At 38.4% G+C, this 16,111-nt stretch overlaps 1 protein-coding gene across 1 annotated transcript; it reads right to left on the reverse strand.

Moving 5' to 3' along the window:
- Window positions 1-4,590: 4,590 nt before the first annotated feature.
- Window positions 4,591-14,609, reverse strand: LOC139733289 (E3 ubiquitin-protein ligase TRIM45-like). Its single transcript, XM_071644128.1, has 6 exons — window positions 14,383-14,609; window positions 11,946-13,226; window positions 11,265-11,394; window positions 8,904-9,018; window positions 6,749-6,875; window positions 4,591-6,152 (listed from the first exon to the last, which is right to left on the reverse strand). The coding sequence occupies exons 2-6, from the start codon at window positions 13,144-13,146 to the stop codon at window positions 5,884-5,886; spliced, it is 1,842 nt and encodes a 613-aa protein (XP_071500229.1). The 5' UTR covers window positions 13,147-13,226; window positions 14,383-14,609; the 3' UTR covers window positions 4,591-5,883.
- Window positions 14,610-16,111: the final 1,502 nt, after the last annotated feature.

Here is a 16,111-nt window from a genome sequence, read left to right on the forward strand (position 1 = left end):
GCTGGTAATTCGGCATGTTTTTCTCATTTGTGGCCGTGTCAGTCATTCATGGGCAACGTTAAGTGATCACTACCGCTGCATTCATCACTTATTCAGTCATAATAATGCGCTAGTGCTGTCTTCACGACTGTACAACATGCTACTGTGCAACAATTTCATAAACACGGGCATTGTTCAATGCATGAAACACACGTGTGCATACATACGCATGTACATGTACACTAAGTACTTGTAGATGTATACAACGATGATATGTACATGTGCATGTATAGGCAATTCACACATATAGCTGGATAACCTGTCTATAGCGGCCACCTGTCTATAACGGCACTTTTTTCGTTTCCCTTGGGTGACCGCTATAGACAGGTTTGACTGTATTTTCAATTTTCTCACATAATAAAAGAGTAATGCCCTTTTCAGAAGGCAGGGAGAATAATGTTAGCCTTGACATACATCAGTAATAAGTCAAGGGAATATGTTCTCTTTTCCAAAATGAAATTTCATGGAATGTACATCAAGATGAGCTTGTCCTTTTAGCACCTTGGCACAGACTGAAGGCACGCTACGCATGTAGAAAAGAGATCACAAAACATGCACACTTCCAACAAACATTCTTGCATGTTGAAATGCTAGATGAGACTGAAGGAGACAATGTATGGTCAAATGAAAGACGCTGTTACATTAGATTGAAACTCTACTCAATATGCTCATGATTCCCTTTGATGCAGTGTACTATACTTTGAAGAACAAAAGACACAATACAAGTTACCGGTAATCCATTTTGTATGAATAATAACTGCAATTTTAATGATAGCAGTTTGGGTTTTTTTTTAAGAAAAAAAAAAAAACAGGTTCTGTATACAAAATATAATAGGTGGATATTCATAGAAAGCACATGCAAAAACATGTCTTCACTACACATGAATATCAGTACAATTAACATGTTTACGAAAAACGAAAGAATGGGTGAATTAAGGCATTATACAAACATAAGATCTAATAAAATTGCCACAATAAATATCACAATAAGTTGTCAAATAACATACTGTAGCACCAAGAAATCCAAGAGTTGCATAGAAGATGTGTGTGGAGAGTTCCACATCAGTACACATATTGACATCTAAACCTCGAATACATATAGATGCTACATTCTAATATATCTGACAGCATGTCTTATTGTCATATTCAGTTATGACAAGAAGATGGGTGTGAAATCTCACATTTTTGTGCTTATTTGTTCAGTTTTGCCACAAGCCTGGTTAATGTTATGTTGTTACCTTTACTTCATCAAAGCCTTGTTGCAGACTCAACTTGGTGTAATAAACAATAAGTTTAAACAAAAACCTCAAAACGGCTTGCATGATATAACAGGTAACTCATCTCCACTGCTATTCTGTAAATTGCTGCTACACCACATTTCTTACAATTCAATACAGAGAAATCTTGTCATAACAAAAACCCCAAAACCATGAGTTACCTTGTTTAATCAGCTTTATCATTACACCAGTGTTCAAAAACAAAGAAAGAGTTGAGACTTACAAAATCTCCTTGTCATATTTAAGGGTTTTGCAACCTCTCTATAAGGAGGTCCATTGTAGTGTGAACCTGCAAAACTTTGACCATGCTTCAGTTGAAGTACATTGTAGGCAGGAGTTACTGAAAGCTACACATTTAAGTTATCACCTCCCTTTCTTTGAAGTTACGGCATTAACTGAGAGATGTAGCATCTCTCACTGGTAATCAAACAGGTGTGCAATGCAAGTACAAATTAGTGGCAAGTGTGCTACTTTGTCACTTGCCCCACAGTATTAAAGTCAGAATGTGGGTTTTGTGTTGTCCTGCAAAACACTGTTCAGGAGCCTAGACTCTATAAACGTGTCCTCCCTGATTCCATAGAGGATGATGATGATGATGATGACACAGATAATACCTTTTTCATGGAATATTGTGAGTGAGGCTTATTGCTCAAGTTTCCAGGTTTAGAACAGAATGATCAACAAGTAATTGCTCTGTCGAGGTGACAAAACAACAAATTGTTCCTAGGGTGACATGGCCTCATTTCTCAAATTTTGGTGAAAATCACTTCTTTTTTTAAAATTAATTTTCAGATAGTCAAGGGATGTCCTATCTAAAGCCTATATCTGTTTGACCCCAAAATGAAGCCTTCACAGCATGCATGTCAAAGGAAAGGCAACCCCATTTGTACAGTGCTCTTTGCCTGCCATGTTTTTACCTCAACATTTGACTTTTTGAGATGAGACGCTTTGTCACCCAAAGGGTGAAATGGTATTATTGTTTAGTCATTGTGGAGTATGGTGTACAGAAATGTGGCAGTCCAACTTTGTGCATCAAATCTCTCCTGTTCTCTTTACCATCCAACGGTTGTATGGCTACACCTACATCTGTACGTGTACAAAATTGTACACTGAACAAAAAGCCAAAAAATAATTTTATACTAAAAAAATGTGTAGCAAATTCTTTCGTATGCTGAATAAAAATCATAAATAAATTCTTGTACTGTAATATGGAGTCATTGTAATATGGAGTCTCTGTAATATGGTCTCTTCATGCACTAGTGTGTTTAACACAACAATTAAAATTTGATCTGACGACAGATAAGAAAGATATGACACTTTGAGATTTTGCTAATTTTTCTGCACGCAGTTCTTGTACAGTCAATATGAATGTGCAAATAGTGAAGTGATGTCATCCCCTCACAACTTGCCTTAGTTTGTACATTCACTTTCTAGATTTCCAGTATTTCATTCAAATGCTAATTATGCCTCAGTCTAAAGTCCTGATAAATCTAACTGATCATTATTCTGATGTTATTCGACCAGGAATAACATAAGGCTTTACACTCTGAATTCCAAAAATTTGATGAATTTCATATTTCCTTTTCTTTTCTTTTCTTTTCTTTTGTCCACAACCGATGGAAAACTGAGGTGATGACATCATCAATGCACTCATTTACATTCATATTCGTATCAACTTTACAAGTACTGTTTGGCAGTAATTAGCAAAACTCTACAATTTCATAACTTCCTTACTTTTCATAAGATTTTGATCAAAATTTCACTGTTGTACTTTTACTCTTTCTTATCACACTAACTTTAATAACTGGACTGGAATTCTTTAATGCAATTATGATAGAACACTCACTAGCATTTTTAGTGCCATGATGAGCCACATTTTGCCTTAAGTCATGCCTCATGGCATGAAAAGTTGACAAATTATTTTTCATATGCAGTCAAATATAACTCCAGTATTTAATTGACAGTGGTATAATACAATACTGTGTAAGTATTTGCCTTGCATACATTGCAGTATTTGCAAACATATATCTGGTAGACCAACACATACATAGTTCAGAGCATTTTGATGTTAAGAACCATATAAATTGAGGAACAGCTCATGCTCCCAACTAAACCGTAATAACATGGTTTCCTGGTAGATACTGTATACAGTACATTTTATAACACTGTAAAAGCGGATATTTTCGCGCGACTAATTTTTCGCCCTTGGCTGGGTAAGAAGTGTTTCACGTGTTTTTAATATCACGGAATCAAGACATCAACTACTGGGACATATGGCACGCAAAAATATTTGCATGCTGTTATTTTTGCGCTAGCTTCTGGTTGTGCGAAATGCGCGAAAATTTCAACACCGCGAAAATTTCCACTTTTACAGCATGTCATGGTAAAATGATTTGCAAGAAGCTTTGGTAACAGTAAAAACACAGGGACATCATATCAATAGTGCAATGAACAATGGTGTATGTTTTCTGTACCACATGGAAACTACACATACAGTGTACAATTCAAATATTGAGTTCTCTAAACACATCCAATTGTTGTATTTACCTGTGACAGTTTTGACGATGAGTTGTCATCTATCGCAAATGATGGCTAATCTGTGACTGATGTCTTGGTGCAAAACAGCCATTGGATGAGTTGAGAACTCAATATTTGTATCTATCAGTCATCCTTATGAACTTATTTTGCAATTAATACGCACACCATGTACAGTTGCTGCATACAGTATTTCTCAATACAGTCAAAAGAATTCAGTACAGAATTAACATGTATTACATTGTATCCACTGAAAGTTTACCAGTGATTCATGTAATCTTGATATGTTTGTTTGGTTTTGAATGAATTGAAATTGAGATTGAATTCTCACCAAATGATCTTCCCACAAGATTGTGTGCTGACAAGCATTCCAACCTGTTTACCAACAAGACCAAAAATGGGATTGCACCTAAGTATTACTTTTTGCTGTGCAAAATGCAGCAGAACTAGTTCAGCCACCTCTCAAGATTGTTGTAACATTTCATGTGATAAAAATATCCAGGAACTTGACATCAAGCATTTAAGTACCGGTAAGCATCACCTATGTATCAAAGCTTTTTCTGGCACAGTTTTTTGATGGTATGCAAAGCAACAGGCTGACAAAAATATGGTACAACAACTCACTGCAACCAAAGTCTCTAAGCACATGATTCGACAGGCATCTGAAAACAAAATAGATGGGATATGTAGTACCATACATATTGTGTAGAAGATATCAAATTAGTGACCATACATTCAAAATAGTGCATGCCACTCTGTACAGAAAGCATGCATGGGAATGAAAATCTTTGGTGTTAATTAATCAACAATACATTCTTTGGGAACAAAAATCTTCCAACCAGGATCTATACCACTACGTATATCATTCTCAAAATATTTGCCACTAGGCTCATTGCAAGCTACACTAATGAATACCCTCTACGACTGAAGTCTTTGCTGGCAGTATGAACATGTTTCTTTGATTCACCTTTGCAGCTGCTCGGTGACAAGGTTGCAAGCCTATAGTGAGTAATATCGCATAACTCGGAAGAGATAGCTTAAACCGTTGAGGACGAGTCCGGAGTATACATGTACTCAGGCAAGTGTCTATGGGAAATGCCTGTTGCAGCAAAATCAGCCCATCCTCAATGGGTTAAGATAGAAACCTACTTACATGTAAGGATATACAAGACCTAACCTGAAAAGTGAAGCACCAGCAATAAGTGATAATAGTCATAAGTACATGTATACTACATTAGATGACTTCAGCTCTTCATTCTCATAGGGTGACTGACCCATGGTACGAAAGTACAAAAGCTAGGCAACATAATGTTCATTTCATAATTTACGTCACATCTGCTACCCTCCTCCCCCTTCACAATCTCCATTAGAAATGATCTGATACAAAAATTAAGTAACATGGGTAATATCTAAGTAAAACATGAATGTTAAGTCACAAATTATACATGGCAGAATACAAAATCAAATTCTTGTGTACTTCATACAGATATAATGCATTTCATTTTTCTTGCAACAACAATCTGTTGCAGCTTTGCACACATTTTGCTCCGATAATTGTTAGTGTATAAATTTACATGATATACATAAGACGTGCACTCAAAAGAATCCAAACATATGCTGTGTACTGGTAGTTCTCACATTCAGTTTTTGTTTTGTTTTGTTTAACATATATGGCAGCACACTATAGACAAAGAAATTTGCATTAACAGGTGGGCAAAATGTTGCACTACATATTACCATAAAATATGACACAATCCTCAAACTCCCTCATTTCTGACCAGGAGACCAGTGTGACTTGGTGAATACACTTCTTCTTCTGCAAAACATTAGCAGTTCTGTTCATAGGTTATGCTGAAGTACAGAACTGGTAGCTAAAGAATAAAAAAGTTCTATTTCATGCAAACACTACGTCAAAAATAAATATTTTGCACAGCTCTGATAAGCAGACAGCCAAGCTTTCTTTGGCCCTTTGTATCTCTATTTGCACGTGATTATGACTTCCTTTGCATCAGAGTGCTTTCTTGCTAACTTTCTAAAGGGATATGGTCTTGACTTTGCTGGCAGGCTTGCGGTTGACGGTAGGTCTGTCCACAAACTTCAGAGGCCCATCCCCAGACCGCGAGGACTTGTCGCTGGATCCAGAGCTGGTGCTCTGCAGCCGGCTGCGTACGGTGTTGAGCAGATTGGTGGAGATGGTGTGAGCGGCCTCGCAGTCGCCGTCCTTATCGGTCACTGCACAGCAGGACCAGTGCCACCGTCCAGGGTGACCGGCATGGCTGTGGCCGCACCCCTTGAAGCCCCCTGCATATGTGACATAGAATTATGATTACTTCATGTGAATTGCTGTCACAATGCACTTTGAACTTTGGCATGAATCACGCTGTCACAATGCACTTTGAACTTTGGCACGAATCACACTGTTGTGCTAACAGGGTCCATACACACATTTAGAATTGACATTCAAGGATCTAGCAAGGAAAATTCTAGGATTATTTCAGATTATTTTCTTGAGTTTCATTTTTTTCCCCTGTAAACTCTTGGGGAAAAGGGTGGTTGAGAAAGGTAGACGCTTTTTCAAAACACAAATTTGGTTTCCATTAAAAAAAAACAAAAAAGCCCTGAAGAATTGCAGTGCATTGTAAAGTATGATACCATGTACACCCTACAAAGTAACACATTACAAGGTCTTTCTACAATCAATATGAAAATTCAAGGACTTTTTGTGGCTAACATCAATGTTATGACCTTTCAAAGAGTTGTAAACACTTTAATCACAGTTGCAACATTAGTCCATCTATTAAAAACACTAAAACTTTGACACAAAATCTAAACAATGGAATGTTTGGGATTTTAACAATTCTATCTTCCAAACATGCTGTCATCATACTTGTACATACCAGGCATTATACCACCACAGGCGCAAGTTGCCTCTTTGCTGCCCTCGCTTGAGCAGAATGAACAGCAGTGCCATACTCCAGTGTGGTCCTGCCGCCCGGCCTTCACCATAATGCCAAAGGGGCTTCCCTGTGATTTTCACCAAAGTAACAAACTTGACTTTAGCCGTAATTTGCAAATGTAAGTCAATATTACATCTTGCATTGATACTGAAGCAATAGAATGCAAATGGAACATATTATATTCTTTACCTTAATTTCTACAATGAAGTGAATAAAATGCTTATATTTGTCTGGAGGAAACAAATACTCATAACATGTTTTTATATCTGGAGGACTGTCATGTCTAAAAGTAGTACATGTCACATATTCCCACAAGCTGGGTCATGTGCATATCTCTCCATGCAAAGAAATGTACACAAAACATCTGTTCAATTTGTTCTTAAAGAGAGAAAAGGCAGTGGCAGTCAGTTGGAAGATTTATAATGTGCAATCCACCATCACCTTTTGTATTAAAGTTAGTCAACATTTACCATTGTGATCTGAAAGAAAAAAAGTCTGTCAACAGGCTTTGCTTCATTAAACTTCAGGCATTTGTAAACAAGTCAGTCTCACTTCAAAAAACTTCAATAAACTACTATCAAAGACAGAGTGTGACAAATATCAGATGCAATTTCTCATGATAGGGAGAAAAGGGTAGGAATCACATAGTACATAACTAACAAATGAAAGTTGGCTAAAAAGGTAACAATGAAATCCAATGAAGAAGTGACACGACTAGTATCAAGTTTTGTCATTCAAACAAATCTAGATGTTAAAAAAGAAAGAAAGATAATAATGACAAGTCAGATATATCAAGTACTGGAGACCTTTAAAATTTGATTTTGTAATGGTTTTCTTTCAACTGTAGGTGAAATAAAAGTGTAAAGACTGATACAGTGTTCACACATTGGTGATTTCCAGGATTCATACACTCACTATAATGGATTTGTATCACATACACCCTACTTTGGGAGGTGTCTAAACTGTAGTATTACAATAAAGTATTAACTACACTGCATATTTTTCACTTGAAGAAAAGGAATTCACTGAAAGATACAGGATGAACTCACACTGGTACATTACAACATGCATTATGTCAGATGTTTGTTAAGAGGTTTATATTGATGGTAAACAATCTCAATATTCCATCATGAACAAGTAGTATTTCATCAAGTTGTAAAAGACTTGAGGAAATTGCAAAACATTTCAGTTCAGTCTTTGCACATTGGTACTTAGAGGTTCACACTAGTCAACAAGAAAAAAACAAACAAACACATCCCAATTCTGTTTACACCTCCACACACACACACACAAAAAAAAAAAACCACCCTGTGAAGAAAGATGTTTTGGAAATAACCCAGAGAATAAAAGCATCTCCTATTGTTTTGTAGCATCTCAAGACAAGTGATAGTGGAGACCATTTGAAAACCAGTGAATTAAATCCCTTTGCATCCAATGAGTTCCATGTCATAAACAATTTGGTGAATCAGCCGAAAGGTCTGCTGAGTAGTATTCCTCAAATGTTAAACAAATGTAGCTGGACGTTATCATTTTCACTGTTTTTTTAGTACACATTGTACTTTTCATCAAGGCCTGCTTACTAAAAGCTTTGATTTCACATGTCATATTTCTTCAGCCAGTAACTACCTAATGATGAAGACAATATGACACTCTGTATTTAAAGATGAAAAGAAACTGAAATGGAAAAGTATCCCCCAAAAGAAAATACTATGACTATAAATATGATTTATCAAAGAGTAAAACTTCTATCACATTCAAGGATTATTTTACAAAAAATACCTTCATAGGAAGTCAAAGAAAATGTCAAGTTGGTCTTTCTTTGCAAAACAGTTTTGTGTCAATAGATGATATTGAAGAGATGTCATATCCATTGTCCTAGATATAGCTACTTAAAAGTGTTAGGTGTATACATGTACATACATGTAGGATGCAATGTTATGTGATTTCACATTCAAATGACTTTCAAATTCTTGATACACATAATTATCTAGCATCCCTGATGTGCTGATTTTATTTCAATGGCATTTTTCAGAACATCTTTCTATTTTGGAGGTAGAGTACAGAGAAAAATGAGAAGACAAATCAAAACACATGCCCTAATGTGACTCCCGTTGGCGAAGATGTGCAAAAAGTGTGCCCCGAGATGTTTGGGCGTGTAGGTCACCTGGTACGTCCCATCCCTGTTGTCAAACACCTTACAGTTGAAGGGCCTGGGAGGAGCAACAAAATCAATCAAAACACATGCAAAACAGCAAAGAAAAACAGTGCAAAATGTGCTGGAAACAACTTAGAACAGCAACAACAAAAAGGATAGCAACAAAATAAAAGCTGTCAAAGACATTTATGTCAATTTCTTGACCCATATCTGATATCGACTGGAAGGAGAGAACTTACAATGTGTATATGAAATCTTTCTAACAAAAAGGGGAAATTTTAAACTTGTTATTGGACTGTCAGATCTCAAGTTCTTGACCCATATTGTATCTGATATCGACTGGAAGGAGAAAACCGATATGAAATCTTTCACACAAAAAGGAAGAAAAATTGTTCAATTTGTTTTTTCTTAACCGTCACCTATTCTAAAGAATGTTGACTGCTAGATGTCTGCTTACTTGTTTCCAATTTTGCACAATTCCCTTGCCAAAGATGTAATACGGTATCTTTAGTGTATACAGTGTAGCAGCATGTAGCATAAAATACATAAAATGTGTTCTAAACTGTAAACACCATTAGGTGTGGAGATCTTCAATGGCTAAAAATAATCATTTAGTATTACAAGTATAATAAGAACATGAAAAGCCAACTTCTTAATCAACATCTTTGATATAATCATCGAAATAATCTAAGTACCTCATGCCTAATGTGTGCAATACATAGGATATTTTATCGCCCAGTGATTGTTAGTTCCTTGTAATAATAATGTAAGCTTTTTCTTTTCTTTTTCTTCTGGGAAACTTATCTGTCTTACTTTAGTCGTGTAATGATCTGAAATGCTGCAATTTCAGTATACGGTACTCGAATAGGGAAAACAAATGGAAAGATAACAATTTGTCAGCAATTGAGAAACGACCCATTGGGAACCAACAAAGAGAAATCTCTCAGAATAACACAGCAATAAACACAGTACAAAGACATGCCAAACACACACTCAAATCAAGCTGTCAGGAATGGCTACAGCTGTTAACCCGTTCCGTACTGAATTCTGAAATGCCCATAGACATAATACGCAGGCCACCAGGTTCCCGTACGCAACGGGTTAACACATTGTGCTTGAATTCTGGCATCATCATGGCATCATGAAATAATTAAAACGACCCCATCTCATATGATATTTACAGTGGGCTAACACTTGATAAGAGAGGATCATCTGCAATGTAATTATAATGCAGTATGCAGTGCATTTCACAGTGCTTTATTCTTCAAAATTTTGCTACGTTGTCAGAAACAACTGACGTACCGGTACTTAAGTATTCACAAAATTCACCACTTGCAATAAATATTTCCTCTCATTTAATACAAATGCACTCTATGTCAAATGTTATGGTAGGAAATCAATAAATTTTCTCCTCAAAATGTGCACTTCTTAAAACATTCCATCATTTTGGCTCTCATTTGTGAATTAAATCACTTGCAAGATTGTTTTACACACCTCAAATAACAAACTTTTATACTTTTAAGCTATGTCTGTGTAAATGTACATGTATGAATGGCCTAGATTCAGGATAGAGCTATTCACAGTGCCTTTCTCTAAATGGATACCTTGACTTGAACTGAACTCCAAGATTCACTCTGTGCCTAGTCGGCTACTAACAAATGAGAACCAAAGCCTGGGTTACTTGTTAAAAATAAGGGAAAGCCTTAAGCACATTGCATATCTACTGAATATCTCAAACATAGATCTGGTTTTAATGTGTAAGATCACCCCTCCCTCCCCCCCCCCCCAAAAAAAAAAAAAAAAAATCTATAGACCCTCAAGATCTGTTTATGAACATCAGCCAGCAGCAACAAAGAAACAGTTCTACATCTCAAGCATAAAGTAAAGCAAGTACAGCCATTCCTAACAATTTTACAATTGATATAGCAAAAAAATCAAGAAAAACAAAACAAAAAAGCGAAACTTCTGCTGGCAAAAAGAAATAAAAGATGTACAACACAACTGTATGTACATGTGCAAGCAACTTAGGTAAGCTCCATGCAACTAATGAAGAACACAAATAATTGCTAGCAATGAAGGGGCAAGGCATTACAAAAGAATCTTACATTTTACTTTCCTGAGTGGGGTATTTGGGTAAGTGTTCAATTCATGAGATGACAATGGGGGGGGGGGGGGAGGACCTAACACACTAGTTTATGTATGATGAGGTGTATGACTCATTAACATGAACAATTCTTAACAACAATACAAGGAAGGAAATAATAGCTTCAACAAGAAATAAAGGAGAGATAAAAGTCTGACCTTGTCCTGCCCTCCTTGGTTGCCAGTTCAGCCGTGATCTCATCAGCTCCATTCCGGTACGTCTGCTCCATAGAATCTTGGAGGACCACAGTGATGCCCGTCTCTTGGCCTAAGTAGGATCGACAAATACCTGGAGACATAGAGGATGGTAACATACAACATAATGAAACATTTAAAAAACAAATTATGTCTTATGAGGCAGAAGTCTCATATCAATAGCTCTCTCCAGGAAGTGGGTCTGACTCATGATTATAGCTAAATATATTTACACAGCTGCCTGACCTCAGCTTGTGTTACATTTCCGGTCATACACAGTCACAAGGTCAATAAGCAGAACAGTCAAATCTGCATCGTTTACTCATGTCTTCATAGGCTTAAAGGAACAAATATGTACAAGAAAATTAGTTTGATACTTCTCTCATGAAAACTACACTGATATTAGAGTTTCATTTAGATACTTTGTGCAACTCTTACAAAACATGCTATGTACATGTATGACTATCAAATAGACTTAATGCCAGTCAAAGGAACAAGCCATTTTTTGTGTATGTAGAATGTAGAAGGGATATATCTCAAACAAACTCTAAACCTGTAATACCAATGTCACATGTCTCCTATATCTGTGTTCATAACTTAACTTCAATCTCATTAAAAGTGACATTTTTAAATGGCTTCACTCACCATCACCTTTGGCATAGCTCTTCCCTGGATCAGCCATCTTGGTGTCGACAATGCCAGGGACTTCCATCCCATTCACAACTTTAGCCATCACCCTGGGCTTGAACTGCAAGGTTGCCTCACCCTTGGGGGTGCTCTGGTAAGAGATGCGGTTCAACTGGCAGAGTCTCTGAGAAATGAATGGTTTGATGGACATCAGCTCCTTGTTGTTGCTGTCAGCAAGAGCTCTGGAAGCCAGCTGACTGCAGTGCTCCATGTCGTTGAGAATCTGCTGCAGCTGGATGCGTTGTGACTGCAGCGACTTGACGCGGCTGTCACACACTTGACTGACCTGCATAAGCAGCATCTGACGATGCGTCTGCATGGATTGGATCAGGGTGTCGTAGTAGTGGTCAATCTCACACTTGACCTGCTCTCCCCGTTCCTTGATCATGCACTCCAGGTGAGCCGAGGCCGCCCGGCCAGCCATGATGGCTTGTATGTGCGGCTGCAGTCGGGACACCAGGTTTGTGATAACTCTGGCATGGTGTTTGGCAACATCCTCCGTGTATTCCACCAGATGCTCGCGATGCCCAATGAGGCAGCATTCACGACAGACTGGCTGGTCGCACGTCTCACAGTACATTTTTAGCTCCTCTTGTGGGTGCTTTGGGCACGAAACTGGGCAGTGCAAGTTTGTTGCACCTTGACGCTGAGCTTCGTGAAGACTCACAACATCATGGCTGGCAGTTTTCCGTTGTCTCTTGTGGGCCTGAGCACAAAACCCACAGACATTCACCATGCACTCCGCACAGCGAGATATGGCCTTGGAGTTGTCCATACACAAGTCACAGATAAGATTGTTGGTGTTGGGATTTAGTGAATCGAGAACCAACATCCTCTGAGCCATATAATCGATTGGGAAGACTTGTACCCCTCCTTTCGGAATCTCCACTTCTGTGCCGCATGTCGGGCACAAGATGGCTGATGCTTTGTTGCCAAGGTTACTCAGCATGCTGCTTAGGGAGCTTGAGTCGCTGCTGCCATCGTCTTTATAAAACATTACATGAGTCTCGAGATTCTGCAAGCATTCTAAACAGAAGGTGTGTAGGCATGGCAGCAGACGAGGGTCTTTGAAGCGCCCTCTACAAACGCCACATGTGACTTTAGCATCCATTGCCTCCTGTTTAGCAGAAGGCCCTTCTTCAGTCATCGAGTCTGACATGTTTGAAATTCATGCAGAGACACTTAACATAATCTTCCTTGCAGCTGAAAACTTGGAGTTGTATTAGAAGCTTGTGGTGTCTATGGATATGAAACAAACAAAAACAAATATGAACTGATCGAGGCTCAAGATAGTCAACTACACTGTAGATTTTAAGAGACAGTCCAAGATAAATGATATAGAACTAGGTTTAATGAAACAAGCTACTACATTTATGAACCTGTACAGTAAAAACAGAATACTGGTACCGTACCAGGTACTCAAGATACTACATGTACAATGCATACATACAAATTACAATGTCAATTTTAATTGCATCGTGAAAGATGGTATTCATTTAACAGCATGTCTATGTATAACTGCGACCAGCCCCAACACGCAGTGTTGCTCCCACAGTGTGTAACTGTGTATACGGAGCGTCCCGGGGTTAGTCTATGTACAGTCTACAGAGTATGCACCAGTTGTGTTCATCAAATGAGAGAAAAAAAAAAAAGGTACAAAATGTAGGCCTAGTTTAGGAACTGTCCCGATGGCAATGCTAGTACTATACCGTCTGTAGGCCTACGGGTACATTGTCATTTGATTATTACTAACATTAGTATTTTTCAGTATAACCATTATTTTTCATAAGCACATTTTCATTTAACGTTACAGCAACTGACAGCAAGAGGTTATTCTACTATCAAAATGCTCTCAAACAATTCACGTTAGAGAACTGAAGAAGAGTAACAATAGTAAGTTGCTATTATATTTCAGCTTCACTCAAATCGAGACATCGGCCGTCTGTGCAAGGCTAGTGCTAGTAGACTCTATGTCAAATTGAAATTTCATGGGAAGTGCCATTTACAAGGAGTATACAGTGCATGAAGTCATGTGGCGAGTGCCGAAAGAGACCGCAAGCATAGATGAAAATCAGCCAGCGCATCCACAGCCCTATTGTGACAGACGCCTCGCCGCGCCTCAGTCTACTGCTGGCATGCAGGGCAGTCAGGCAGAGCTGCGTAAAGTTGTGAACGTCTCTACAGGCGCTAGGCTAGACCGACGGGAGAGAACAGCGCGCTCGGCCGGCGAGCGAGGCCTCCAGTCCCGTTGCAGTAAATTGAAGTTGTTGTTATGGTCTAGAAACTAATTCATCTGACGGGTTACAACTCACAAATGGAAAACGTAACTTATTCCGTCTTTTCCCAAGATGACATACGACGATATGCAAATACATAAACCTCTTCTCAGACTTACCAAACATGGTCAAATGTCTCGGGGGTTTACAACGAACCGCTGCTCGGTACATCGACACTGCCACTCATCTTTGGTAAACAGACTTGTACATACTACAGACACACAGTAGTAGCCTAACGCGTTACACGTTTACTTGCTGGATCGGAGACGACTGACGGACGGGCGATTCATCATGCATCAGTCGTTGTCTGCAATATTTCATGCCAGCAATGCATGCAGACTTTGTGTAAATAACCATGCAAACCCGCCGCGCTATTACCAGAATTAGAAGGCTGGAAGGTCGCGATGTGGTGCCACGTTCGTACGCCTGCTTGAAGAGGTTGCCGAGACGTAGACAGTGCCGCACCTCTCACTGAACAGGTGTAAGGGGTGCCTCATGAGGCGCCTTTTGGAGCAGCTCCAACACCGTTTGTAATAGAGTGTAACACTAATAGGAAGCTTTTCACCTCCATAGGAAGATCATAAAAATACAAGACAAATTTCAACACCAAATACCAGCAGGCCATGATTTAATATTACTCTAAATAATATAGTCAAAAGCATTAACTTCACATCAGTCTGCGGAGCCATTATTGCATGGCTAACAGGCATTACTTTATAACAATTGTGCATATTTTTTTTTTCATTCTTATCTTTGTGTTTTTACGTTTCAGTATGATGTCACTATCATTTTTCTTTCCATTACGTGTTAAAGTTCCGTTTGAGACATATCGGAATATCTCAGTATATGTACTGAATACCATTGTGACAGTCATTTTGGATGCCATTAATTGTTGGCTGATTTGACAAATTTGCTCAACCGAGTTGAAGTCAAGAATACGGATTATTACTTTTAATCCCTCGCTTCACGTTATAGCACAATATTTCACAATTTATAAGAAAATATCAAGGAATTTCCGTTTATACAGGACATATCTGTCCCTCGGATAGGACATAAAATGGAGGTCCCGTGTATATGAGAGAGTCATGCACGTAAAAGATCCCGCTTCATTCATTCATCATTGCAAAGATCGAGCAGGGTGTTTACCCGGTGAAGTGGTCCCACCTCACATCCAACTGGACCCCATGGAAGACCAGCTTAAAGTAGCTGAATATGGGCTATCCAGCCATCTTCCCAGATGGAAAAATGAACAAACGAACAAAAAAATTGTAAATATCTTAAAACCTTCAGCACCCTCGAAATGGGGTGAGACCATCAATTTATGTTCAAATTCAAGCACAATTTAGAACAAAAATATCAACATTGGAATTTCTATTTCTGCCAATTATTTTGGCGGTCATCTTGGACATCTGAAAACCCGAAGTAATGCAAAAATGGCAACAACAAAATGCCGAGGATGCTGAATAGGGTCCCAAAAATTTCAATATTGACAGTTATTTTGGCGGTCATCTTGGAATCCTCAAAAGCCCCAAAACACAAGAGTTGCATCAACCAGGTTTGGATTCAGCACCCTCAAAATAGGGCAAAACCACCAATTGTTTTCAATTCTACACCATTTAGAACGAATTAGGGGGCCTCATGGGAATTTCCGTTTTTGACGGCATGATTTGGGGGCCATTTTGGCGGCCATGATCTTTATCATCTCAAAATCATCAAGGATGCAAGAGCTGTATCCTGCAGCTTCAAATTCAGCAAACTCAAAATAGGGTAAAACCATCAATAATTGTTTTCAATTTTACACCATTTAGAAGGGAAAAGGGGGTCTACATGTGAGTTTCCATTTTTGGC

Source organism: Diadema antillarum, unplaced genomic scaffold, assembly GCF_040938485.1.
Source record: "Diadema antillarum isolate AM-2024a unplaced genomic scaffold, OU_Dant_1.0 scf00000024, whole genome shotgun sequence".
In the NCBI taxonomy this organism is placed as follows: Eukaryota; Metazoa; Echinodermata; class Echinoidea; order Diadematoida; family Diadematidae; genus Diadema; species Diadema antillarum.